General features: G+C 39.4%; 1 protein-coding gene across 3 annotated transcripts in view; it reads right to left on the reverse strand.

Annotated features, from left to right (window-relative positions):
* Positions 1–4,543: 4,543 nt before the first annotated feature.
* Positions 4,544–25,859, reverse strand: part of LPIN1 (lipin 1) — a 73,890-nt gene continuing 52,574 nt past the window's right edge. For all 3 annotated transcript variants that reach the window (XM_081940114.1, XM_081940115.1, XM_081940116.1), the window contains 9 exons: positions 23,466–23,558; positions 22,061–22,116; positions 20,779–20,899; positions 18,528–18,676; positions 15,848–15,934; positions 14,389–14,541; positions 12,902–13,016; positions 11,667–11,770; positions 4,544–9,734 (listed from right to left, as the gene is read on the reverse strand). In XM_081940114.1, coding sequence (XP_081796240.1) covers positions 9,575–9,734; positions 11,667–11,770; positions 12,902–13,016; positions 14,389–14,541; positions 15,848–15,934; positions 18,528–18,676; positions 20,779–20,899; positions 22,061–22,116; positions 23,466–23,558 — 1,038 coding nt within the window. In that variant the 3' untranslated portion in view covers positions 4,544–9,574. The remainder of the gene's footprint in view (positions 9,735–11,666; positions 11,771–12,901; positions 13,017–14,388; positions 14,542–15,847; positions 15,935–18,527; positions 18,677–20,778; positions 20,900–22,060; positions 22,117–23,465; positions 23,559–25,859) is intronic.

Here is a 25,859-nt window from a genome sequence, read left to right on the forward strand (position 1 = left end):
GCTTTGAAAGGGGGATGAGCACTAGAGCCAGGAACAACTAGCACATATGCGCGAGGGGAACCTTTACCTTTACCTATATTTTTCTAATTTTGTACACCACCCAGAATCCATTGAAGTTGGGTGAACCAAGAAGACTTCCACTAATGTTGAATGAGCAAGCCATCAGTATAAAAAATAAAATAAAAGCAAATCTCCCTTCCTTTCCAGCACTGATGAAGTTACTTAGTTGGGTGATGAAACATCTGCAAGAAAACAACCAAGCTTAGAGAGCACCAAGGACCCCACAGTTCAACCTGGAGCTACAAATATCCTTTTTTTGTAGTATCGATATTGTGATCTATCAGCTTTAGCCAATTTCCCATTTGCAGCCTGGAACCCAAATTCTAACACTAGATCTCTTTACTTGCATCTATTCATATTAACAAGGCATTGTGACTTTCTATAGTTTAGCACGCTTGAAAAGAACAGGACTTGCATTCCCACATAGGTATGGACACCCAACAGCTTTTCCCCACTCTGCACTGCTCTGCCTGCCACATACTTGTTGCTTTGAGCCAGTGTTATAATACAAGAAGTCTGTCTTTGTGCTGCTAACACCTGGTGTTGTTGCAAAGAAACCAGATGGTTTTAACTTCAGGCTCATGTGATTGATGATCCCCTTTTGTCTTGTGTAGTAACCGTCTTTCACACTTTGGATGCAGATGTCGTTGTAGTTGTTTAAAACGCCCCTTTTTATTCTTCCTACTTGGCTAGAGAAACCAATCCAGCAGGACTGAAAGATTGACAAATTGAAAGTACTTTCCTCTCACCTAGATTCATTTGGGATGAATAAAGTGCGATATCTGTTTTTAGACATGACAAGCTTTGGGATTTCTAAAACCTTTGGAGCTAAGACACAGGAACAGCTGGCAAATGTTCCATGGAGTAAATATCATGGCCAAACAAGTAATGAAGCCTGGCTGACTCAAATCTCTTTTCAGATTTTTACTTACTTGGCAACGGAAAATCTTGGATTAGGATGAAGTAAAGTTCGAAAAGCAGTCAAATTAAGTCATCCTGTTGGCTAGAGTTTATCTGACTCTAAGGCTATTCTGTTTTACACTTTTTTATTGGTTTTTTCCCCCTGGCAAGTTAGCTGTGCTTAGGTAATGAACAGCATCTTTTTTCTGAGCTATTACGAAGCCTGTCCGTATGCATTGTTCTGAAAAATATGAAGCTTGATAATGTAGATCAGTGCTTCTCAATCTTGGCCCACCTGAAGATGCGTGGACCTCAACTCCCAGAATTCCCCAGCCAGCTCTGCTGGCTGGGGGATTCTGGGAGTTGAAGTCCACGCATCTTCAGGTGGGCCAAGATTGAGAAGCACTGATGTAGATGATTACATCTTTTGTAATATTTTTTTTCAAAGCACGTTGAAAACAAGCTGTTCCCAATCTGGTCTGGGAATTCTGGAAGCTGTAATCATATTAGTATCCTGATACGATTTATGTTGATCGCTTTAGTATCCTACGGCTATCACCGAGTACTGTATCTATGTTTTATGATGATTGTATTTTTTGATTATGATTATCACTTGTTTTTATGTATATTGAGAGCTTATGCCCCAGACACAAATTCTTTCTGTGTGTCCTGTTTTATTTTTTTCCTTTTTCATTCCTCTTTCCTTTAGTTTATATTGACTTTTATCCTCAGCAAGGTTTTTCCAGAAGTGATTTGCTGTTGCCTCCTTCCTAGGTCTGAGAGAAAGCGACTAGCTGTAGGTCACCCCGCTGGTTTCACATCTAAGGCAAAACTAGAACTCACGGTCTCCTAGTTTCCAGCCTCAATGCCTTATCCACAACACTAAATTGGCTCTCAGAATTGGAATATAGAGCTAACATAATCTGATACTATCTCAGCTTTCAAAGTTCATTTTAAAAGCCTGAAAGGGGAGAGGATTTCTTTAAAAAAAAACTGAACTGTTATAATCCATTTATTTTTCTTTTTGATCACCAAAAAAATAATACCTCCCTTTTGAAGGGTCTGGGAGACAAAAGGCAAAAGACAGGTTGCATTTAGAAAACAGTACACAACTGAAGTGTGTTGCTTGCAAGCCTTGGCCAGAGAAAATGAATTTCCTGAATCAATAGGCTCTTGTCAACAACATGGAGCTGACTTTTAGACTTTGCAAACACCTTGACCGCAGACCTCAGAGAACTTCAGACAACTCCTGCCTCTCCCATTTCCCTCCATCCTTCTCCCTTATGCCCCAGTGAAAGCTGCCAGTGAATTAATGAAGAATCCCCCCCCCCCCTGCTTTTATTGTTGCTGCTGTTGCCTGTGTTAACTTATCCGATCAATTTTTCTGCTAAAAGCTGCTTGGATAAAGGGGCACCGAGGATGTGGTCAAAGCATCCCATTAATATTGTACATGTTTCTGGAATATGAAAGGCCAAAGAGACAGCTCCCCTGGAAGGGGAGAAGGTTGATATAAGGAGAAGCACCAGAGAAGTGAACCAATGGTGCAGTGGGATCTACACCCAAAATGAGTTGTTTCATGCCCACTTTGTTGGACTCCTCTATGTTAGGTGGGAAATAAAATCAACACTGTGTTCCTCCTTCTGATATTTACAATAATACAATAATACAATAGTAGAGTTGGAAGGGACCTTGGAGGCCTTCTAGTCCAACCCCCTGCCTAGGCAGGAAACCCTATACCGTTTCAGACAGATGGCTATCCAACAACTTCTTAAAGACTTCCAGTGTTGGGGCATTCACAACTTCTGGAGGCAAGCTGTTCCACTGATTAATTGTTCTAACTGTCAGGAAATTTCTCCTCAGTTCTAAGTTGCTTCTCTCCTTGATTAGTTTCCACCCATTGCTTCTTGTTCTACCCTCAGGTGCCTTGGAGAATAGTTTGACTCCCTCTTCTTTGTGGCAACCCCTGAGATATTGAAACACTGCTATCATGTCTCCCCCAGTCCTTCTTTCTCTTAAGCTAAACATACCCAGTTCCTGCAACCATTCTTCATATGTTTTAGTCTCCAGTCCCCTAATCATCTTTGTTGCTCTTCTCTGCACTCTTTCTAGAGTCTCCACATCTTTTTTACATCGTGGCGACCAGAACTGAATGCAGTATTCAAAGTGTGGCCTTACCAAGGCATTATAAAGTGGTATTAACACTTCACGTGATCTTGATTCTATCCCTCTATTTATGCAGCCTAGAACTGTTTTGGCTTTTTTGGCAGCTGCTGCACACTGCTGGCTCAAATTTAAATGGTTGTCCACTAGAACTCCAAGATCCCTCTCAGTTACTACTATTGAGCACGGTACCACCTGTACTGTACCCGTGCATTCCGTTTTTGTTGCCTAAATGTAGAACCTTACTCTTTTCACCATTGAATTTCATTTTATTAGATAGTGCCCAATGTTCAAGTTTGTCAAGATCCTTCTGTATCTTAAGCCTATCTTCTGGAGTATTGGCTATTCCTGCCAGCTTGGTGTCATCTGCAAATTTGATGAGTTCCCCATTTATTCCCTCATCCAAATCATTGATGAAGATGTTGAAGAGTACTGGGCCTAAAACAGAGCCTTGGGGTACTCCACTGCATACCTCCCTCCATGTAGATGCAGTCCCATTTAGGACTACACGTTGAGTGCGGTTGGTCAGCCAGTTACGTATCCATCTGGTGGTGATGCTGTCTAACCCACATTCTTCTACTTTATCTAGTAGTAGGTTATGGTCTACCTTATCAAAAGCCTTACTGAAGTCCAAGTAAACTATATCGACGGCATTCCTCTGGTCCACTGATTTTGTCACATTATCAAAGAATGCAATAAGATTAGTCTGGCATGATCTGTTTTTGACAAATCCATTTCCAATTCTTTCTTTCTCACAGGAATAATGCTTAAAATAGGAAGCTTAAGCTGGGGACCCAAGTCAGCTAGAGCTATGGTGCAACCCTAAAGGTGGTTACTGAAGACTACCCATGGCTCAGGGATTTGTGAATAGACATGGTTAGGATTACAGTCAAATGTTGTGATTGAGCCCAAGTAGACTTTCACTCTTTGCTTAAACTTTCCTCCCAATCCTCAGAAACATTCTAAAGACCTTAGCTTGGGCTGAAATTTGTTCAGTGTGTATCAGAGGTGATATTCAGCTGGTTCTGACCAGTTCTGGAGAACCGGTAGCGGAAATTGTGAGTAGTTCAGAGAACTGGCAAATACCACCTCTGGCTGCCCCCCCCCCCCCAATCTATTCGCTGCCTGCTGAGTCCCAGCTAATCAGCTGGGTCTTCTTTTGTTGCCCTGCACAGGAGAATGGAGCTGAAAAGCAGGTGAGTGGGGTGTGGAGGGAAGGGAATGGGGATTTTGAAATAACCTTCCCCAGGAGTGGGGTGAGAATGGAGATTTTGCAGTATCCTCCCCGTCATGCCCACCAAGCAACGCCCACCAAGCCATGCCATGCCCACCAAGCCAAGCCCGCAGAACCGGTAGTAAAAAAAATTGAATCCCACCACTGGTGTGCATCTTTTGAAATCACACGCCACACATGACATTTTCCAATGGATTGAATTTATTACAATATATTTATTTGCATTTTGTTGACCATCAACATGAAGTTATCTTTATTTTTATAGAGTCACAGCACTACTGCATATATGTACAGAGAAAATACTTCCCTCAAATATATCCCTTAATAATTCTCCCTCTTGCCCTCAAATTCCCATCACCATTATTTGAATTTCAACATATGGAACTAAATAGCCATAAAGTATATCAAAATAAACAGTGATCCACCTTGCATATTCTAGTTTAAGATATGGGAGACAGTATAAACAGAGCATATATTGGCTTTATATTTAGAAAAGGGCATCTTTTCTGTAATAGAAAGCCATCAATACACCAGAAGTAAAGAGGGTCTTTTTTTTAATCTTTCACAGAAAGAATTAATTCATCCATTCCATGTTTATTGTGCAAATTCAACAATGCCATTTTAATATATGCAGAACTACTTGGCCAAATTAAAAACTATTTAGAAACCTTATCTGCAGTTCATTTTATGTTTTTAACAATAAAGCTTGAATAGGCTTTATAAAATATTCCTCCCCAACCAATGCCATAACTATCAGCTGCAATCCTCAGGAATTACATTCAACACTACAATAGCATTTTTAATAAAGCTTAGGAAAGTTTTTTTAAAAAAATGATGCTAGGCACATTAAAATCAGGAAACAAGAGCAAAATCAATTTGCCAAGGTTTGTCAAGTGGATTCACATTTTATTATGGAAATCCAGAGTTTGCCTCAAGTATTAATGCAGTAGAATTACATGTGGGCACACATGACAGACCCACCCAAGAATTCTTAGTTTAGCCTTGGTGACACAATCCAATTCCTGAAAAATGTTTACTGTTGGTTTATGAACAATTCCTTAAAATGAAGGAATTTTTCATTTCTTTAAAGGTATTTTCATCCTTTAAAAACTAGAATAAGGAAACAATCTGCACCTACCAAGTCATGAACCCCACTGATTCCTAGCTGTCTTCTTGTAATTTAAGTAAATGGGAATGAAACCTGTTTTAAAATAGGACTGGGCAGAGTTTCAGATTCAATGCCCCCAAATGTGTTCAGAGCAAAATAAGAGGCAGAACATCTGTCCGCAACTGTAAGGCTGTGGCACCAAAGCAAGATTCAAAGCGCTATTCAACACTATTGCTTAACCTTAGCTGGATCGTGCACGTTTTGTTCTGAGAAATCAAATACAAATTCAAAATGGCAAAAAACATGTCCCAGCTGCAATGTGCGTAAGAGGAATAAGCTCCCCAAAAAGTGATAATATAAAAACAAGTTTTTCCATGGCTTTCTATTCCGCATGCTAAACTTTTGGATGATCAAATGTTGCTAAATCCACAATTGTGTTCTTGGACCTGAGAAGTAGATTTCATGTTATTCAGCTAGTAATTTGGTAACATTAAAGACCTTAATATTATGCTGGGTTTGGATCAGTACCTGTATTTCTTTATGTACCCATGATATTGCCCATATATAGGAACCAATGTACATTCAGAAATAATTGGAGGGGGGAGGGGGGAGGACAACTTTACTAATCCCAGCAAGGTATGGTGTCCAATCGTATTACTGAAATAACATAGGATGACACAGACAAGGAAAATAACAAAATCCCATTCAAGGGAATGAGATGGAATGTGTGATCTAGTCCAGGGGTCCCCAATCCACGAATCTGTGCACCTGCACCGGACCGCAGCACACCAGTAACCAGGCCGCACAAATAAGTGAAGCCCCATCCGCAGGATCCAGGTAGCGCATGAAACCACGCCCCCCTCCGGTCCATGGAAAATCCTTTCTCCACGGAACTGGTCCCTGGTGCCCAAAAAGATTGGAGGCCACTGATCTAGTCCCATGCATCCAACTCCATCTTTATCAATTATCTGCTGAAAAGGGTTCTAAGAATTGCCACCGAAAATTAATTTCATTTGATTTACTGGATCTTCATCATAAATTTACACCGGAGACATGATATTTTGTCCTATTTTTGTTGTTGTTGTTTTGCAGTTGCAATCAACAGGTATTAGAGATGTTTCATCTCATTACAGATATCATTCAGGGGTCCCCAACAACCCCAGTCCATGGACTGGCACCGGGTTGCAGCATACCAGAAACCAAACCACACGAACCAGCAAAGCCCTATCCGCAGGATGTGGGCAGCATGCAAAACCATGCCCCCTCCTGTCCACGGAAAAAACTTTCTCCGCGCAACCGATCGCTGGTGGTCACAAGGTTCGGGGGCACTGCCCTAATTCATCTATTGGAATACAAAAGAGCATGCTTGTATGCCTGTTGAAGCAAAACAACATATGGAAATTTGGCTGTGCACACATAATTCCCCTTTCATTTTAACCGCTTGGACTTGAAAGGAATTTTTTCCCCCTCAAAAAACCCACAGAGTTTGAAAGAGAGAAATGGATTCAAATACTCAACCCCATTTCTCCTTCCCTATCAAGCAAAGTGACTTTATACCTTAAGCAGTTTGGTTTTTACCTGCTCCTTTGGCCTTTGAATTTATTTAAAATTATTTTACATATGCTGCTTTGGACTGCCAAGAACGGTAATCAGAGGAAACAGTGATACTGCTTCAGAAAAGTTTGTGTATTCACAAAAAAGTTAACAGAACAGAAGGAATTAAATGGGAAAACCAATTTCTAGTTGGGCCCTGGCTATAATCGCCGACAATCCTGATTTGAATCGATCTTCATTCCAAAGATTGCAAGTTGAGAAGAGAATCTACAATATACGATTTAATCATGTGGGCTGTCTTACAGGATTAAAATTGCAAATTTTAGACACCATTAACGTACAATGAAATCCAAATGTACCGATAGGGCTTATTTCTGAGTAGGTAGTATCAGTTGTAGCATAAAGCTAATGGGGTAATTATTTGGCGGAATGTGCACTGTAAGAGCCAGTGTGAAATTAATTCATTGTATAAAGAGTGACAAGCTATGATACTGAATGTAATTTTCACTATCAGTGGGGAAAGCCCCCCTGATTTAATGGCAAACAAATTTCCTTACTTAAAATTGGCTTGCAGCTTTGGATACTAAATCCAGTTAAAGGCAGAGGTTACTAACACAGCAATCCATTATATTTTTTTAGAAGTTAGGCCCAATGGCTTTATTGGGACTTCCAAGTAATTATTTATTTGGAGGGGGGGGGGATCTAGGTCAAGTTAGTGAAAGTAATTTAACTTTATTCTAATTAACTTTAGCTGGATTTGGGATACTGCTAGAGTGCAATTATGAAAATGCAAATAGACAGAATTCTCAAGTTCCCTTTTAAAAGAAGCAGAATGTATATAATGGCAAGTGAGGTATATCTAAAATTCATATAAGAAGGATTCCAAACAATTTCTTCTAAGGGGTATTATTTACTCAGAGATCAACAAGAGAAAAATACTGGAGTTAAATTTCAACACAGTGAGAAAGATATTTTAACATAAGTTCTAACCATCTCAACAGCATTAATTTTGCCCAGTCTCTAAGTTTAAAAGACTTACAGGCCTCAGGCCTGTTGTCTTTATATAAACAGATTACCTAGCAACCTTCCAATAAATATTAAAAGGAAATAGTTTAATAAAAGCAAGGATTTTCTTTTTTAAAAAGATTATTTGATGTACAGCATAAACAATAGAAACTTGCATTTTAAAGAAGGCCAGCAACTTGTAAAAAGCAGCTTCTCTCAATCTAAAATATTCATTATAATATTGAATCTCAAGTCAAACGTAACCAAAAAGAAAAAGGAAGATAATGATTTTTCCTAATAATATCAAGAAAAAATGAAATGTAAAGGAAAAACTCTCAGTAAAGGCTGTCTATACCCCAAATCATATTAACCTCAAAATTGTGTGGTAAAGAAAAAGAAAAATACCGAGAGAAACCTTCAGAGGATTTAAAATCAGCCACTCCTTCACATCTCACATCTAATTCACATAGTGCAAATAAAATATGCTGAACCAGCCACGAAGCAATTCAAGAAAGTTCAGTAAAAATACTTCCAGACATGTTTCCCTTGCAATTGGAGGCTGAAACCTTTACGTGTTATTATGTTAGATGGGAAGAGCACACTTCTATTTAAATGGCATTGCTCTTCATGGAAAAGAAACCAGGAAAGACAGAGGACTCCTCTGCCAAGTATCCTTCTAAGACACACTATTTGAAAAGCATATATGTCATAGTAGTAAACTCTTAGCTATGACCATAAAAATATTGCACTGTGGGACCTTTGGCGGGCCCAAACCTTCCAGCAAGATTAAGATGAAGCACAGTGTACAGTAATGGTAGCAGGCTCAAGGTTTCGTTTGGTAAAATATGGCCTAAACTTAGCAGAGCCGACTAGTCCCATGCAAATGATAATCGAAGTGCATTCAATTCCTTAAAAAAAAAAAAGATTTTCATCGTAACAATGAAATTGAAAGAACAATTTGGCAATGGTACATATTGACAGAATTGGAGGTTAGAATCATACCCTTATCAATACAAAGTAGCACAGTGCTAGTGACCACAGCCAAGCTGTGTTAAGCTTATCGATCGACTGAATTTTGTTCACTTGATCTCAACGAATTTTGTTGATTACCAGGGTTTTTTTGGGAGGAGGGGGGAGTATTAAAAATGTGCGTGTTACACCTCGGAGGCTTAGAGTTGTTTCCTCTTCCTCTACCTGAGAAGTAGGGGATGGAATGGCTCTGGTAGTGCTTCAAGAGGCAAACACATCACTGTGCTTTCAACGCTCACATGGAAACGCTGAAGACCATAGAGGACTTTGAGATTCCCGCTACCACGGCACCTGGAATTGTCCCTTTCAAAAGAATACAGGGCATTGGGTACCTCTTAAGCATTATGCTGGTGAAGAGCTGGACAACCTTCAGAAATGCTTTTAAAGAACAAAGGTAATTTCTGAACTGGTTTTTTTTTTAAACCACTGCATCCCAAATTTTGTTTGAGGCGCAAAATCCAGTTGAACAACTGAAGCATAGAAGAGCTGAGATGTTAAGATGCTGCCAAGATGTTTCAAAAGACTTATGGCAAACTAGAATGAGTATCTTGATTTTCAAAAGGTGGTATTGGCTCCCTCCAGTATGTGAACTGACTGTAGGTGTCAGAACAGGGGAAATCTGAAGAATGCCTTCTTTTCAGCAAGGGAAATACATGATCCACCACTTCGCAAAGTCTCACATACCTGTGGGGGAAAAGAGAATTGGGGAGGGGGGGGGGAGAGAGAGAGAAACAGCTGAGATATTATCTGAACTATTTTATTTCTTTGTTTCATTTCTATGCTTCCCTTCTCACCAATAAGGCAACTTTGGACGGCTTATAAAACAGCAAAAAGGTGAAATTCAAAACATTATTCACTATATTACTGATGTTGTGGATTGCATGAACACAACTCAGGCAAAATAATTAGAAAAATATAACATCCCTACATAAACCTTTTAACTTATTCCTGAATGTTAGGCGTAGAGGTGTGACTTTCTAAAACAATGCTAGGAAGAGTAGAGTTGGGATGCTGCTTGAAGATTTGTAAACCACAGTTAGTCAGTTTTGCAGCAAACGTCTTGTAAGAAAATAAGCCACAATAGGTTTACAAAACCCACTAAAGTAAAAAACAGCTACAAAAGCATCTCCTGCAGCTTACAGAAATGAACAGGTTAACATGTGAGGTGTTTCAATAGCCAAACCTGATCTTCTGATTTCAAAGATTAGAAAAAGCAGGAATAGAGATCCAGGTGACAGCAACAAGATCTTATTTATTAACCGCTGGACAATTCCATTTGTAGCAAAGCGTTACATTTCCCTCTATAATCACTTCCAAATATTTTTCCCACCTGAATTTCAACTTCAGAAAGCCTATCAAACATATCGTATTTTTCGGAGTATAAGGCGCACCGGAGTATAAGACGCACCAACGTTTTGAAGAGGCAATTTTTTTTAAAAAAGGAAGGTAGGTAGAGGGATAGAGAGGAAGAGGAAGAGAAATACAGTAGGTAGGTACGGAGAGAGGGAGTAGTTAGGTAGGTAGATAGATAAAGGGATAGAGAGAGAGAGAGAAATAGAGAGAGAAAGATACAGTAGATAGGTAGGGAGAGAGAGTAGTTAGTTAGGTAGGTAGGTAAGTAGATAAAGGGATAGAATAGAGAGAGAAAGAGAGAGAGAGAGAAATACAGTAGGTAGGTATGGAGAGAGAGAGAGTATAGGAAGGTAGGTAGGTAGAGGGATAGAGAGAGAGAAATAGAGAAATACAGTAAATAGGTAGGGAGAGGGTAGTTAGGTAAGTAGGTAGATAAAGGGATAGAGAGAGAGAAATAGAGAGAGAGAAAAATACAGTAGGTAGGTAGGGAGAGAGTGAGTGAGTGTGTGCGTGTGTAGGTAGGTAGGTAGAGTGATAGAGAGAGAGAAATATATATAGAGAGAAATACAATAGATAGGTAGGTGTTTGTGCTGGCACAGCACTTGATCAATGTAATTCTCATCAATCAAAGAGCTTTCCAAAAGGAAAAAAAAAGTTTTTGCGCCTCCCCAGCCCCCAGGATCTCTCTGAAAGCCTCCATAAGGCTAGGCACGGCCATTTTGGTGAAGGGGCGGGGCTTTGGGAGGCAAAACATGCTGTATTCGGTGTATAAAACGCATCCAGATTTTCAGCCTCTTTTTTGAGGAAAAAATGAGCTTCTTATACTCTGAAAAATACGGTAACCGCTTAGTAGACAAACAGACAGCTTATCAGACAGCCGAAAACAAAAGTTTGGAAAGGAGAAAAGTTGTTAATGGATTGCACCTCCAATGGGACTTGGCCATTCTTTCTTAGAAATGATTTGTTGTATGCACAAATACCCACACCTTATTGAAATCTTAAGAGGGCATTTTTAAATCACTGTGAGTGTATTTTTAAACCAAATAGTGTATGTCCTTTACAAAGAGATTGTTTAAATAAAGAAAATGTTGAATCCTACTTTTTGACGTTAATCTCTACACAACCAAAATAAATATTTAAGAATACGCAACATATCACTGATTTTTTATTTCCAGTCCATTCATTTAATTCCTGCTATAACTTTCAACATCAAGGACTTAAGGAGGAAAATCAGCAGTACATAAGCACCAGAAAAATACTCACGATGAAATGTTGGTCTTCGCATGTTCTTGAATTAGTTCTCCTTTTGGATTAACAGTGAATATTCTGTTTAGTGAAACTCCAACTTGCTTGTATGAGTACACATCCTGGATAAAATAATATATATATATATGAATCTCATTAAAATAACCCACAAATAGTTTTAGGTGTATATATTGGAGGCACTTCATATATTTTAAGTTATAAAATATATATTCCAAGAACTGATTCCTTAAAGTTGATCTGAACTTCTGAGACCACCAATGATTTGTTGTTTTCCAACACTTTTTTTTAAATTTCCTGGTCATTATCACCATTAAAAACGAGTGGCACAGCTTCACAAACATTCAGTGAATGCTTCATCTGGCTGCCTAGGGAATGGAAGCAATATAGAAGGGTGTATCTGAGCACAGATAAGATACCTTTGTTAAGGATTATCTTGAGAAGATAAGAGCAGCGTATGCATTTCTTCTGCTGTTATTTTGTCTACTGGTTGCCCGTCTGCAGATTTAAGCTGATTTAATTATACCTAGGCAGGGAGGGACCAGTGGAATACCTACAAGGCCATCGAGGTCTAGTCTCATTATCTGTTGGGTCTGATCCACTTTAAGCTGGAGGTCAGCCATGCAAGTCCTTTGCAGGTGATTGAGGCACAGCCTCGTTACATTATCTGGGAAGGGTTTGAACCTGTTAGTCCTGAGATAAGGAACAGGGGTTTTTTTTTCAGGGGGTGGTGTAATATAAACACCTGTGTTTCAGATCTATGTCCATTCTGGTTGGACATGGTGTCCCATGAGGTGGTAGTTGGATCTATGTAGTGGTGAACCCATCCTTGAGAGAGGAGTTGACTCTGGAGGAGATGGTTTGATCCCTTCTCCAAAAAAAACATTGCAGGATCCAGCAACACTGGAAGACTGCAGTTTCAATGGGCATTCCTGGAGGAAGAACCACATCCCCTGGACTCCTTTTAGTCTGGTTTCAAACCAGTATGTAGCACTGGTATCTCTTAGCAGCTTTTGATACCATCAACGATGGCATCCTTCTGAACCAGATCAGGGGTTTGGGGTGGTCAAGAACAGATCCAAATGGCCCAAGCCAGCATGGCCAACTGGGGCAATGGGAGTTGTTGTAGTTTAGCAGAATCTGGAGAATACTTTTCTGAACTAAAAATGAACCCTGCAGTGCCAATGCTTCTATGGAAAAACTCTTGGGGAATTATCCTCACAATTGGTACTTACAGCAGCCCTGTTGCCAAAGGCAGCATAAAAGGGTTCTGTGTTAGGATGAAATAAGTGTTTTATGTCTGTTAAACACTGAACTTTAAATTTCTCTGGCTTCTTCTCTATCACTTCCCTGAAATAAAAGAAGAAAATAAGTTTAGGTAAAAATAAATAAAATAAGGTGAAATATTAGATCAGGGTTGTCAAACGCAAGGCCTGCAGGCCAGAGCCGGCCCACGACGTGGTCGGATCCAGCTTGCGTGGCCGTCCTGGAAAATGTAAGGGGCCAGTCCATGTTGCTTCAGCCCAGTCTACTCACTACAAAGAGGAAACATCAGGCCAGCATAGCTTCAGCCCGGTCTATCCAGTGTGAAGAGGAAACATGCCAGCAGTTTGGGGAGTGATGTCAAGCTGGCCATGCCCATCCAGTTGGCCATGCCCACCCAGTTGGCCATGCCCCCCACACACCCCGAGGTCAACCACAGTCTTGATGCGGCCCTCTATGAAATTGAGTTTAAATATTAGATTATCATCTGTATTAAATGATAATGCTTTATGTGTAAATGGTACACAGCATATTTCTTTCAGCTATGTGAACAGTTTCGATTGATGAAGACTTCCGATTAATGATCTCTCAAGATTTTCAGAAGTATTTTATGGTCCATAGGGCTGTTTAAAATTAAACAGGAAGACTCATCCTATGTAAACAAAAAAGGCATTGCTATAAGCCTGCTGATTTGGGCAATGTGGGAGCGGTGGTTCATTTGGATAAACTTTCAGTCCTCAAATAAATGTATAATTTAATATTGGCCTTATAATTATTTTATGATCTGATTTCCTTCTTCCTCAATGGACAACATCATGAAATCAGAAAGGGAAAGATTTCCAATCTGCTGTATTTTAGAAATATAAAGATCAAACATTTTTCTTTTAGCTTATTTTTATTCAATGCGAACAAGAAGCAAGTGGATTAAGAATATATTTAGTGGGGAAATTACTCTGCTTTTAAACATTTCCTATTAAGACACAATTTTGTGCATAAGCCTAAGGTGAATTCTGATTACAGGTCCCAAATCCATACACGTATATTTCTGCCAGAAATAGCTTAAATCTTACTGCTTTTTCATCAGGATCACATAATTACCTTGCACTAGAGTTGATCCATAAATACTGAATGCAACAACGTGGATTACTGAACAACAATGTATTTTACTACTACATTTTGTGGGGTCACTACACGTATATGATACCTTTGCAACAGTATGTAACTAATTGACACCTTAATCTTATTGTGTAATAGGTCTAACCCCTTAATCATTCAGGTATGAAAAAATTACACCCTGTTTACAGCAGTGTTTCTCAGTTGTGGCCCTTTTTAAGAGGTGTCGGCTTCAACTGTCAGAATTCCTGAACTGATATTCTAGGAGTTGATATCCACACCTCTTATAAAGGCCAAGATTGAGATATAACTGGTCTAGGGTTACAAGAACCAAATGCTGTGATACCTGTGAAAAGCTGAGAATAAACTGCTGGGACTCAATAGCACAGGCCCTTGTGGTAACACCGTTCCCCGCTCATTCACCCAATGCAAGTAACCTCGAGTCATATCTGCCATCCCAATAGCACGGGCTGAACAGTACAGGAACTTGTATCCATTTCTGTGATTTTAAAGAGAGAAAAAACAGACCGCCATCAATCCACATTTATTGAAATTGTTTTTGCAACTTTCAGGGATTAGAGATTACTATTGTTATGTACACAATACTATGAAACCACAGCTGCCAGTTCTTTAGCTGGTGTTGGCCTTCATACACATCACATTCTTCCCAAGAACCATGGATAGATGTAGATATATACAGGCAGTCCTTTTCTTGCAACCATTCGTTTAGCAATCATTCAGGGGTGGGTTCCAGCTGCTGCTACTGCCGGTTCGCTCAAGGTCATACGTGCGCGCATGCGCAGTACTAAAAAAAACCAAGATGATGCCGCCTAGAGAACCGGTTCAGGGGTGGGGGCGGCCGAGTTACTACCTACTTGTCCAAACGAGTCCGAACTGGTAGGAACCTACCTCTGCAATCATTCTAAGTTACATGTAGAAGAGCAGCCTGGGCTGGAAGGTGAGATTAAACTTGTCATCATATGGAGTCATTGTATTTCCACAAGAGAGCCAAGTCCAGCCCCCCCCACCCCACCCTCCCATGAACTCCATTGATTCTTATCTAATGCCAATTTAACTTTGACCATTAGTTGAGTGCGACTTACTTTACCAATGGTTAGATAATAAAAACAGAAGTTAGAAATATGTGGATACAAAAGGACTAATGTTATAAATGAGATTTATTAAAGTAGACATTATTATTATTATTATTATTATTATTATTATTATTATTATTATTATTATTATTATTATTATTATTATTATTATTATTATTATTATTATTATTATCTCTTTTATTCATTAAACATGAAACTCAGTCAACGGAACATTCAAAAATGTGTCACAAATACCAGTGACTGGTGCTAATGGTTGACATGGGTTGCTGCCATTATCATTATTATTATTGAATTAATATCATTGGGTTGAATACTATTGTAAACACTTTATGGTTTCATAAAAATAATTGTACCCAGACAACACAGTGTTTGATTGAAATTGATTTTTTACATATTACGTAAACAAAGCAAATAAAAAAATTGAATAAAAAAAGAACCCAAACTTTATTCCAAGAGAGGGCAAAAATGGTAAGAGCTGCCTGTGGTTAACGCAGCCATGCTATTTATCATTCTAAAGCTGCCTATCTGTCCTGAAGGATGGGCGTTCAATTCTCAATGTTTGAAATATTCTTAGCTCAATAATTGCCATTTATTTTTATATGCCAACTCATATGCAATGGGAACTGACATCTGGAGTGGAAACTGACAAAGGAAGAAGAGATGATTTTGCAGAATAGTTAATATACTTACTGGCTCACTTTATGATACAATTTAGCAATGCCTTGATGTGTCCAGTCCTTGCCAAGGGTAGGCAAAATATGACCTAAAGTATCTGATCTGAAAAAACAGAAGATATTTCAAACCAAGAAGAAATATACAATAATAAGCTGTATTTGTGGAATACAGAAAACACGTTAGGCAATTAACGTTAATATACTTGTTGGTCAGCATAATTACTTTAATGACTTCTAGCAGTACAGGAATATATATTTAGAAATATCATATTTTTCCCTTTCCAAACAATTATTTTCACTATATAATGGAGGTGTTGGAAATATTCTAATTTTGACCCTATTGACTTGGTAATAGTATTATTACCAAATCCTTTCATGACTAAATTATATATTAGAAGCAGCAGTTATTTTGAGCCACTCTATCTTACACTCTTCAATAGATGTTTATACATTTTAGAAATTCCATGTTCCTATTTGTACACAATTAGATTTCAAACTCAGTCCTATAATGTTCAGAACTATGGATTCTTTTGTCTAGTTTAAACTTTATAATAATTGTAAATAAAAAAACATTGATAGGTATAGCCCTCTAACACTAGTTCTTCTGTTGATTTTATTTTAAATTCCCCCCCCCCCCGATAGAATTCTAATAACTCACAATAAGTTAGCCATTTGTGTTGGCTTATTATTACACATCCATCAAATGTTTCTTTTGTTCTAATAGCAACAAAGGTTTAGGGAACAACCTAACTGTATCTATTTCTTATTCTCAGCACGTCTAACAGAATTTGATGCATTTTACATTAATAAACAGAAGCTAAAGATAGTAATGAAAAATATGAAAATACAAGGTAAAGCAGAATTGATGAATAAAAGATTTAAAAATTGAGAAGATAAAATATTTGTCATGTGACAAGTATGGATTATATATTACTGCAAAATAACTATGTTAAGACATAGAATGAGGTTAGAAAAGATATGTTAATGTGAGGTGTACTATAACTGTTATTGCTGGGAAGAATTTCTGTGATTAAGATGAATGTTTTGCCTAGCATGTTGTTTTTGTGTCAGGCAAATCAAAACATCAGTTCTGACAACTGATACACCATTTAAACAATCCAGAAGGATATATCTAAATTTGTGTGACAAAGAAAAGAAACCAAGTTAAATATAGGGTGTTGCGAAGTACAAAAAAAAAGAAGAAACTATTTTTTGAAACTTCTTGTTTGGTTTGGATGAAAGAGTGGGTGCTGCTGAGAAACACAAGGTTTTTGGAGTTACAATTACACAATCTGAGATTTGGGTGGCATGGATAATTGCAGTTCGATAAAGTTAAGGTTAATGTAGATTTTAAAAATCATCATATTAGATGCACTATAAAAATCAGATATTCTTGACTGGGTTCACGCTTCCCACATATGTTGTTCTAACTTTTGGCATGGGAAGGGGGGGTGCATTTCTTTTTGCATATTGTATAAACGTATCCACTGCCATTTATAAACCATGACGTGTCAATTCATCCTGTTATGCTTAATTCAATGAGCCACATTTAAACAAACTATGGCTTAGCTTCAGGTATGGGCTGCTCTGGGTTCGCCCGGGTTCGGGCAATCCTCTAGCGAACATACTGTGCAGTTCAGCGAACTCCCAAATCCCACACCTGGCTGGCCCCTCCCACCCCACCCCACCACTCCCAGGAATCTCCACGCAGCCCAGTTTGGATGCCGGGTAAATGCAGGGCCCACACAGTGGCTCCGGGAGGGTGAAAAACGGGCCTCCCGAAAGTTGCAGAAGTCTGGGAAAAGGCCCATTTCCGGCTTCCGGGGGGCTTCCGGAGCCCAGGGGAGGCTATTTTCGCCCTCCCGGAGGCTCAAAAAAAGCCTGGGGAGCCTGGGGAAAGTGAAAATGCCCCCCCCCCCCGTTGTGCAGGAGCCCGACTAGGTCATGCCCATGGCCACACCCACCAAGCAACCGGGCAGAGAACCGGTTGCTAAAATGTTTGAAGCCCACCCCTGCTTAGCATGACCAAAAAAAAATCAGATCTTTGACTTCAGCAATAAAAGAATGCATAGGAATGATTAAAGAACACTTTAAAATGAACACTAAAAATAAACAGACAAAATGAGAGGATATAGAACAACTGCAACCACTGATTTCCTGTGCTGTGAAAGACCAAGAAACACCTACATTTCATCCATACTGTGGTCAGGATAAGTATCTCCTGCAGCTGGCCACTCTCTGGCACATAAAAGAACAGTAAAACATGTTCTCCTATCTCTTCAGCCAGATGGGCAGAAAGCCACTATTACTTCTTTTGTGTCACTCTTGTATCACATAACAGAAGCAAATACTGGCATCCCCACTTTGTCTGATGTTTGACAATGGCCCAATGGTTTTACATGCTGCAAAGCACAGACTGTGCCATCAATGTGTTGCTTGGAGTAGTTTGATCCTAAAGCGACATGCATATACATGACACCACCACACTAAACAGAAAGGATACTTCAAAGGAAATTCTCAATGTTTGCTTCTATAGGGTTTGCTCTTTCACAAATCATGAAATAGCCAAGCTTTTAATATTTGCTGTTCAGTTTAAAATAAAAACATCATTATTGGTTTGTCTTATCAGAAAGAGCAGAATATAGTATTCCCTGAACACAAATGTGCCATTCTGTGTCTAGCTAAAAAAAACTCACCTTGTGATGGTGCCATCAATGTCAGAAATAATGACTTTGTCATCCCAGTTCCATAAATAAATGGTGCCTTCACAGCGACATGTTCCTTGATATTGTGTTGTGACACTAAAAATGACTTCATTGGGACCATTTTTAAGGTTGAGATTTTTCTGTCAAAAAAAACCACACACACACACACAGTCTAGAATTCAAACTTACTTTGAAGGAAATATATATGGAATTGTAGTTCAAATGAAGCTGCAATTATACTTACAGCTTCCAAGCTAACAACGTATGCTCATAGGCTTAATGTTAGGAAAATATGTCACTCTACACCAACTAATGAATTATTTTGATTAGCCCTTAAGAGAATCTAGAAGGGGGAAGTCCATCAGTGTACACCGCCATGATAGATAAAATCCCTCAGAAAAACCTTATTAACGCTATAGGTAATTTTGGCATATGTAGACAGTAATCATGTTAAGGTTTTCCAAAATCGCTTTATAGACACTTAAACACTAACTTTGGTTAAAACAAAATGTCTCCTTCGCTTGTATTCAATGCTGACCTTACAGAATGAAATGCTGTGTTATCAAAGAAGCCTCCTTAGCCAAAAAGATGTGAAGGCACAAGCTGGACTCCTTCTTTCTGAAAATTATGTCCCATGTCCGCCACAAACCAAGAATCTCTTCCTGTGTGTCCAATCACACTTGGCCAATAAAGAATTCTATTCTATTCTAAATTCCAAATTTTGCTTCACAAGACAGTGGCAAAAGGTTAGGGTAAATGGTCCCTCACAGGTTTGGTCAGGTGCCAATTTTTGGCATAGTGGCTACACAAAATATTCCACTAACTTAAAAGCAGAAGGGTCCATGGCTCAGTGACAGAGCATATTCTTGACAAGATGAAAGTGGCATCTTTGAAGCTGGCGCCTCAGCCACTAGAAACAAGTTTTTTTTTCTTTCTTTCTTTCTTTCTTTCTTTCTTTCTTTCTTTCTTTCTTTTTTCTTTCTTTCTTTCTTTAAGAAGGGGAACAGACTCTACTCCATAGTAAAGATATGTCACTGAAGCACACCTCACAGAAAAAGAAAACAAATTCCCAGGACCCAGAGAAAGAAACCCCAAAGGTGCTGTTCAAAAGGCAGCTGGGCTTTTTTGATTTTTTTCCATAGTGAAATGTGAAATGTTTTCAAAGAAAAAAAAACAGGAAAGTCCAGTTGCCTTTTGAACATCACCTTTGGGACAACCATGACCTGAATGACTTAGAATCTTCATAGACAGAAAAAGAAATGTATGTATTCATGGTCCCATACATTTTACTGGTTTTTCTCAACCTGTCAGTTTGTTCCCTTTTACTCTATTCTTAAAGGATGTCATTTGACTATTTTCTTCCGCTTCAGTTCAATTAACAGGCTTCCTTTCCCACTACCATGGACATAACTGGACCAGCTGGACTACCAATCAACGGAATGGGACTGTTCTCCTCCTACCCTTCGCCGCCCCTTTTTCGTCCCCAGGGTTTCTCCCTCAGTCATCCACCTCTACCATTTCGCCTCCACTGTTAGGGCCCTAGCTGTTCGCCCTGGGTAATGGGATCCAGCCTCTTCCATCCAAGGCCCTTCCTCACGGGCCTTTGAGAGAAATACTGTTCACTCCGGCCTTTTGAGCTTAAGAGAGAGTTAGCCACCATCCAATCGGAGGAAGGGAAGGGAGAAAGAGAGAGAGAGGGAGGGAGAAAGTGTTGGGGGAGAAACCCTGGGGGTGAAAAAGGGGCGGCAAAAGGTAGGAGAACAGTCCTAGACCTCCAATCAATGATCTCCTCTTCTCTTGTAAGCAAGTGATGCCGCAAGATATCCTTTACTTGATACTGGGAGCTCTCTTATTATCACAGACTAGCTGATAACACGGCGTTGCCCAGGTATTTATTTATCCTAATCATGTATTAGACAGGAAAAGGAATGAATTATATCTATAGTGTGAAGTCAAAGTAATTCACTATAGGTATAATTGATTCCTTTTCATTTCAGCGGCCCAGGCGTTCCAGTTATGCTGGAACACACACACACAAAACGAGGGGTGTTAGGGGTGCCTTACCCCTACAGTATTTGTTTCCAGAGAGTAAGTCATCTGTGTACCACGTTTGGTTGAAATTGCTCGAGGCATTCCAGAGTTATGCTGGAACATACACACACACACACAGTCATTTTTATATATATAGATGGATTCTCCATGATAATAATGGGGAGGAATCCTGATGACAAATGTTACTTACCAGCTGTTCTGAGCTAAGTCGAAGACTCTTTTTATAGCCTATTCCAGACAATAGTGGAAGGTGGGTGGTTTCACTTTTAGTTCGGTGGTCTTCATCACTTGAAGAAGTATCATCTTTGATTCTGAAACATCAGACACAGAATGCTCACATTTCTTTTCTGTATCAACTCAGTGGGGGAACAGATTTGTAAATATGATTCCTCGGCCATTATTGATTATTTTATTTATGACAACTGAACACTGTTTGGGAGGCTAAGCCAAGAAAGAGTGACTGGCTCAAGATCAGCCAGTGGGTTTCTTTCCTGCCTGATCATGGACACCAATCTCAGCAACCCTAATCTGCTACTTCCTTCATTAAACCATACAGGCTGTAATCATACTGATATAATTCACAATGATTTATTTATTTCTCTGATTAGTCATAATTTGATATTTATTGAAGCTCCCAGAACTGTCATCTTGCTATAAAAGTAATAAAATAATAAAGTAGCAGCAGAGACAAATAGAGCCAATCGTCACGAATGCAGGCTACTTCTTCTGATTGTCGGCTGACTGCAATTTGGCAGAATCTCACCAGCTCAAGGTTGACTCAGCCTCCCAGCCTTCCGAGGTCAGTAAAATGAGGACCCAAACTGATGGGGGCAATAGGCTGACTCTGTAAACCACTTAGAGAGGGCTGTAAAGCACATGAAGCAGTGTATAAGTCTAAGTGCTATTGCTATCTTGCAAAACCCAAAATAAATCTGTTGGTGAAATAAGTTTGTAGCAATTTGGAAAGAGACACTGTGCTGGTTAGAGTAAATAGTTACTTTAGGGATTAAGAACCATCCCCTTAAGGGATTGCTTTCTGGGAAATGTAGTTTTATGTCACGCAGTCACATCTGTGTTTCTGATTGGCTAGCAGGGTTTTTAAATTCCAGCCCTGCCCGGATCTGTTTGCTTCCTCAATACAGGGACAAATTACTTTGTTTCATCTACATGAATAGATGAACAGATTACGTGTACCTCAGAAGAATCTCTTCAGTGACTGTGGGTTATTGTTTGAGAATGCCTGATAAATAAAAGTAATCTACATGATACCCTTTCCTGGAGTTTATCTGTCTGTGCCAAGCAGTCTGCCGCTTGAAACAGAACAGACACCATAACAGTACATCTAACAGATTTGGATTCAAATCTTATTCAGATTATGAAACACTGAAGGTGTGTTTTCTTATCATTTTGAATAGATAAATGAGATAAATAATTTTTAAAAATTAAAAAAACAGGATAACAATGTCCAATACCTGTCTGCAATACACTTCTCTTCTTTTCCGTTCAGACCCTGTGCTGGCTTTGCCTCCTGTGGGTAAAATGTAAGTGGGTGAGGAATAGTGTGTGAACATTTTGCACAGTCCATTGTCTTCCTACTTTGAAGAAAACCAAACTACAGCAAAAAGTAACCCAGTTATGGCACTATTCTATTGCAAAATCCATTCTTACTGGCCTCCATAGTTCTGTTTTATCCAGCTATTAGGGAAACATTTGCTCAGGTGATTCACATAAGGAGCTTTATCATGTTTAATAATTTCTTCCTGGACCTACTTCTAAAGTTTAATGGGGAATATGAATGATAAGTAAAAGGTAAAGATAAGACTGAATGTACCTCAACTTATTGATGACTTCATGGATACATCCGTGGGGTTTTCTTGGCAGCAATACAGAAGGGAATTGCAATTGCATTATTCTGTGTAATCATTGCACGCCATTAGCTAAATGGACCATCTATGCCTACTGTCTTTCTGCTAGAGAATAATAAAAGGGTCTGGCCATCATAATCAGATGCCTTTCTACAAAATCTCCCATAACCATTTTGGCAATCCCTGCAGGAGCTAAAATGCTTAATCAGAGGGCTCATGCGCCAAACCAGCAATTGAGTTTTTAAATTATTGACGGTGACCTTGAATGCTATTCAGAAAAATAATATTGACCAGCTTTGAGATGCTGAAGAAAGAACGTGAGATATTGTACCAAGAATTACAATAATCAGCTTCCTGGAAATCTTTGCGGTGGCAGCTTATATGGCTTAAGGACCTGCAAATACAGATAGTCCTTCATTGAGCCCAAAATTTATGCGGCTAAGCAAGACTTTTGTTAAATGAATGTTACCCCATTTTATCACCTTTCTTGCCACAGTCGTCAAGTGAATCACTACAGTTGTTAACTTGTAACATGATTGCTAAGTGCATCTGGCTTCCCCATTGACTTTACTTGTCGAAATTTCACAAAAGCGGAGTACAAGTCTGTCCCCGCCCCCCACTCCCGAGGACACTGCAACCGTCATAAATATGAGCCAGTTGGTAAGCATCTGAATTTTGATCACGACTGTGGGGATACTGCAATGGTCGTAAATGTGAAAAACGGTTGTAAGTCACTTTTTCAGTGCCGTTGTAACTTTGAGCAGTCACTAAATGAACTGTTGCAAGTCGGGAACTACCTGTAATGTTTGCATTCTCTTATAACCTAAATAGGATCCCAAACGAACAAGCAAAACAATGCCAGTGTTTAGCATTCAGCGGTTCATTTTTTAAAAATCTGGATTCTTTAAGGAGAGTCAACGAGTCACAGATTTCATGCAGGGACTTGTGTAGTGTGTGTTTGTGTGTCTCTGTAGAAGCCTAAAAGAAAAATTCAGGGTAGTTCCAGATTTACCTCTTTGATAGAGTTATTCCTCCCTCTCCATGAAAACCACCATCTTCCACCTTTTTTGGGCATCTTATCCCTCATTATAGAATCCACAGTGGCCTGTGATAAATGGATGGTAACATAAATAATGGAACTAAACAAAAAGTAATTGAATTCATGCAAACAAAAGGTTTTCTTAAAGAACAAAAAACAAAAAAACCACAGAGACAATTTAAACTGAGGCAAACCAAGTCAAAGGAAACATACTATCTGTGGGCTACAAATCTTGTTAAAGCAAAACCTAATGGTATCCACAAGTGCACGGAAATAACTTAAACAAGAATACTTCAAAAATTCAACAAAGAAAAATAGGAAAGGAAAATGGGAACAAAAAGGGCATAATAAGTTTAGTGTAATGCACAAAAGGTGGGGAGAAAGAAACACTAATTTTGTTTAGTATAAATTATAAAAGACATTTTATTGGCAAGGAATTCAGCAAGGCTGTCTTTCATAAAAACAATAAATAGCTGGATGTTTTACTATCCTCTAATAATTATTAGGAAAGGGGTTAAATGATAATGGTTGAATGAAACATTAGTATTAATAGGGCAACCCGATAGCTAAAACTGCTGAAGAGAAAGTTACGGTCTTAACACAACATGTTTAACAGTAAATTTATACCAGTAATATACAGGTGATTTCTTATTCTAACCAAAACGAATATGTTCTCCTTAGAGTCTAAGGCTTAGACCAAGATAAAATTAAGATCCAAAATATTCAAATGCACTACGCTTAATCCTAACATGCATTACAATGCTTTGGATAATTCACCAGATTTTAATTAGCTCATGAAAGTTACAATCTACGCAGGTGAATGAGCCATCAAAAAAATGCAACAATTCCTATCTCGCCTTTACCTCAAAGTCCACTGCTTTAACTCAGCTCAGTTTCACATTCCACACGGAGGCTGCAGCCGGGGGGGAACCAAAAGCTGGACTGCAAATCCCATCATCTCTAAGGACCGGCTATAGCAGATGGGGCTTGAAGATCAGCAACTGGGTCTCGCTCTCAGGCTTACAGCAGGAATGTGGAGAGCCAGTCCTCTGTGAACAATGGGGTAAAGAAAATACTTACAGGTAGTCCTCGGGTTACAATGGCAACTGGGACCAGAACTATTGCCCCTAAGTGATGCAAGCGTAAAGAATGATGTCAACAATTTCGACAACAATTTCGGTAGTCCCAAATGCCATAGTAACCCCAAGAAATGTGGGTTATTAAGCAAGAAGCAGCAGAAATCCCAGATGAGGATGTCTGCAAGTGCAGGGAGGCTGGGAGAAAGAGGATGGGGTGCCACTCAAAGCACAGGGCAAAGCCGTCCAGGTAGTCCTCGACTTACAAGAGTTCATTTAGTGACCATTCAAAGTTACAAGGGCATTGAAAAATGTGGCTTATGATCATTTTTCACAGTTACACCTTTGCAGCGCCCCCATGATTATGGGATCAAAATTCAGATGCTTGGCAACCGGTTCATACTTATGACCGTTGCTGTGCCCCAAGGTCATGGCATCCCCTTTTGCGACCTTCTGACAAGCAAAGCCAATGGGGAAGCCAGGTTCACTTAACAACCCTGTTACGAACTTATCAACTGTAGTTTAACAACTTAGACAAGAATGGTTATTAAAATAGGGCACAATTCCCTTGATAAGCGTCTCAGCAGAACAACAGAAATGTTGGGCTCAATTGTGGCCGTAAGTCAAGGACTACTTGCATGCTGCAGGAGCGAAGGGAGGCTGGGAAAGCAAGGCACCATGCGAACAAAGAGAGGCATGGGAAGCAGGGCACTGTGCCATACAAGCATAGCAAGGATGGGGAAGACTTAGCAGTGCCATTTGCAACTTTCCCTGTTGGCTTCCCATTGACTTCGTTTGTAGGAAGCTGGAAGAGAAAGTTGAAAATGGGGATCCTGTGACCACCAGGCACTGCAACAGTTGAAAGTAGAAGCTGGTTGCCAAGGGCCCAAGTCGCAATCCCATGAAACGGGGATTGTGTGGTGGCCGGAACATCTGCGAACAGTTGTTAAGTTTCTTTAGTTGAGTACCATCATAATTTCAAATGGTTGCTGAACAAGTGGTCAGTAAGCAAGGACTATCTGTACAGTATATTGGTCTGGAAGAGGACTAAACATGAATTTCTGGTGAATTTGAATTCAGTAATAGAAACAGCACGAAACTGTTATAGCCAGTTTGACCTGTCAATGACCTTTTGCTCTTTTCATGCCATTTGATGTTGTAAGGAAAAAGTGAAAGCGGGTAGCAAGTCCTGGCTTGAATTTATCTGTTACAACTTTACTGACTGGACAGATCAATCAATCGATACACAGTGAGACAAAAGGATTCTGCTGAGTCCATTATTTCATCAAGC

This window comes from Natrix helvetica, assembly GCF_964273705.1.
Source record: "Natrix helvetica genome assembly, chromosome: 2".
Classification (NCBI taxonomy): domain Eukaryota; kingdom Metazoa; phylum Chordata; class Lepidosauria; order Squamata; family Natricidae; genus Natrix; species Natrix helvetica.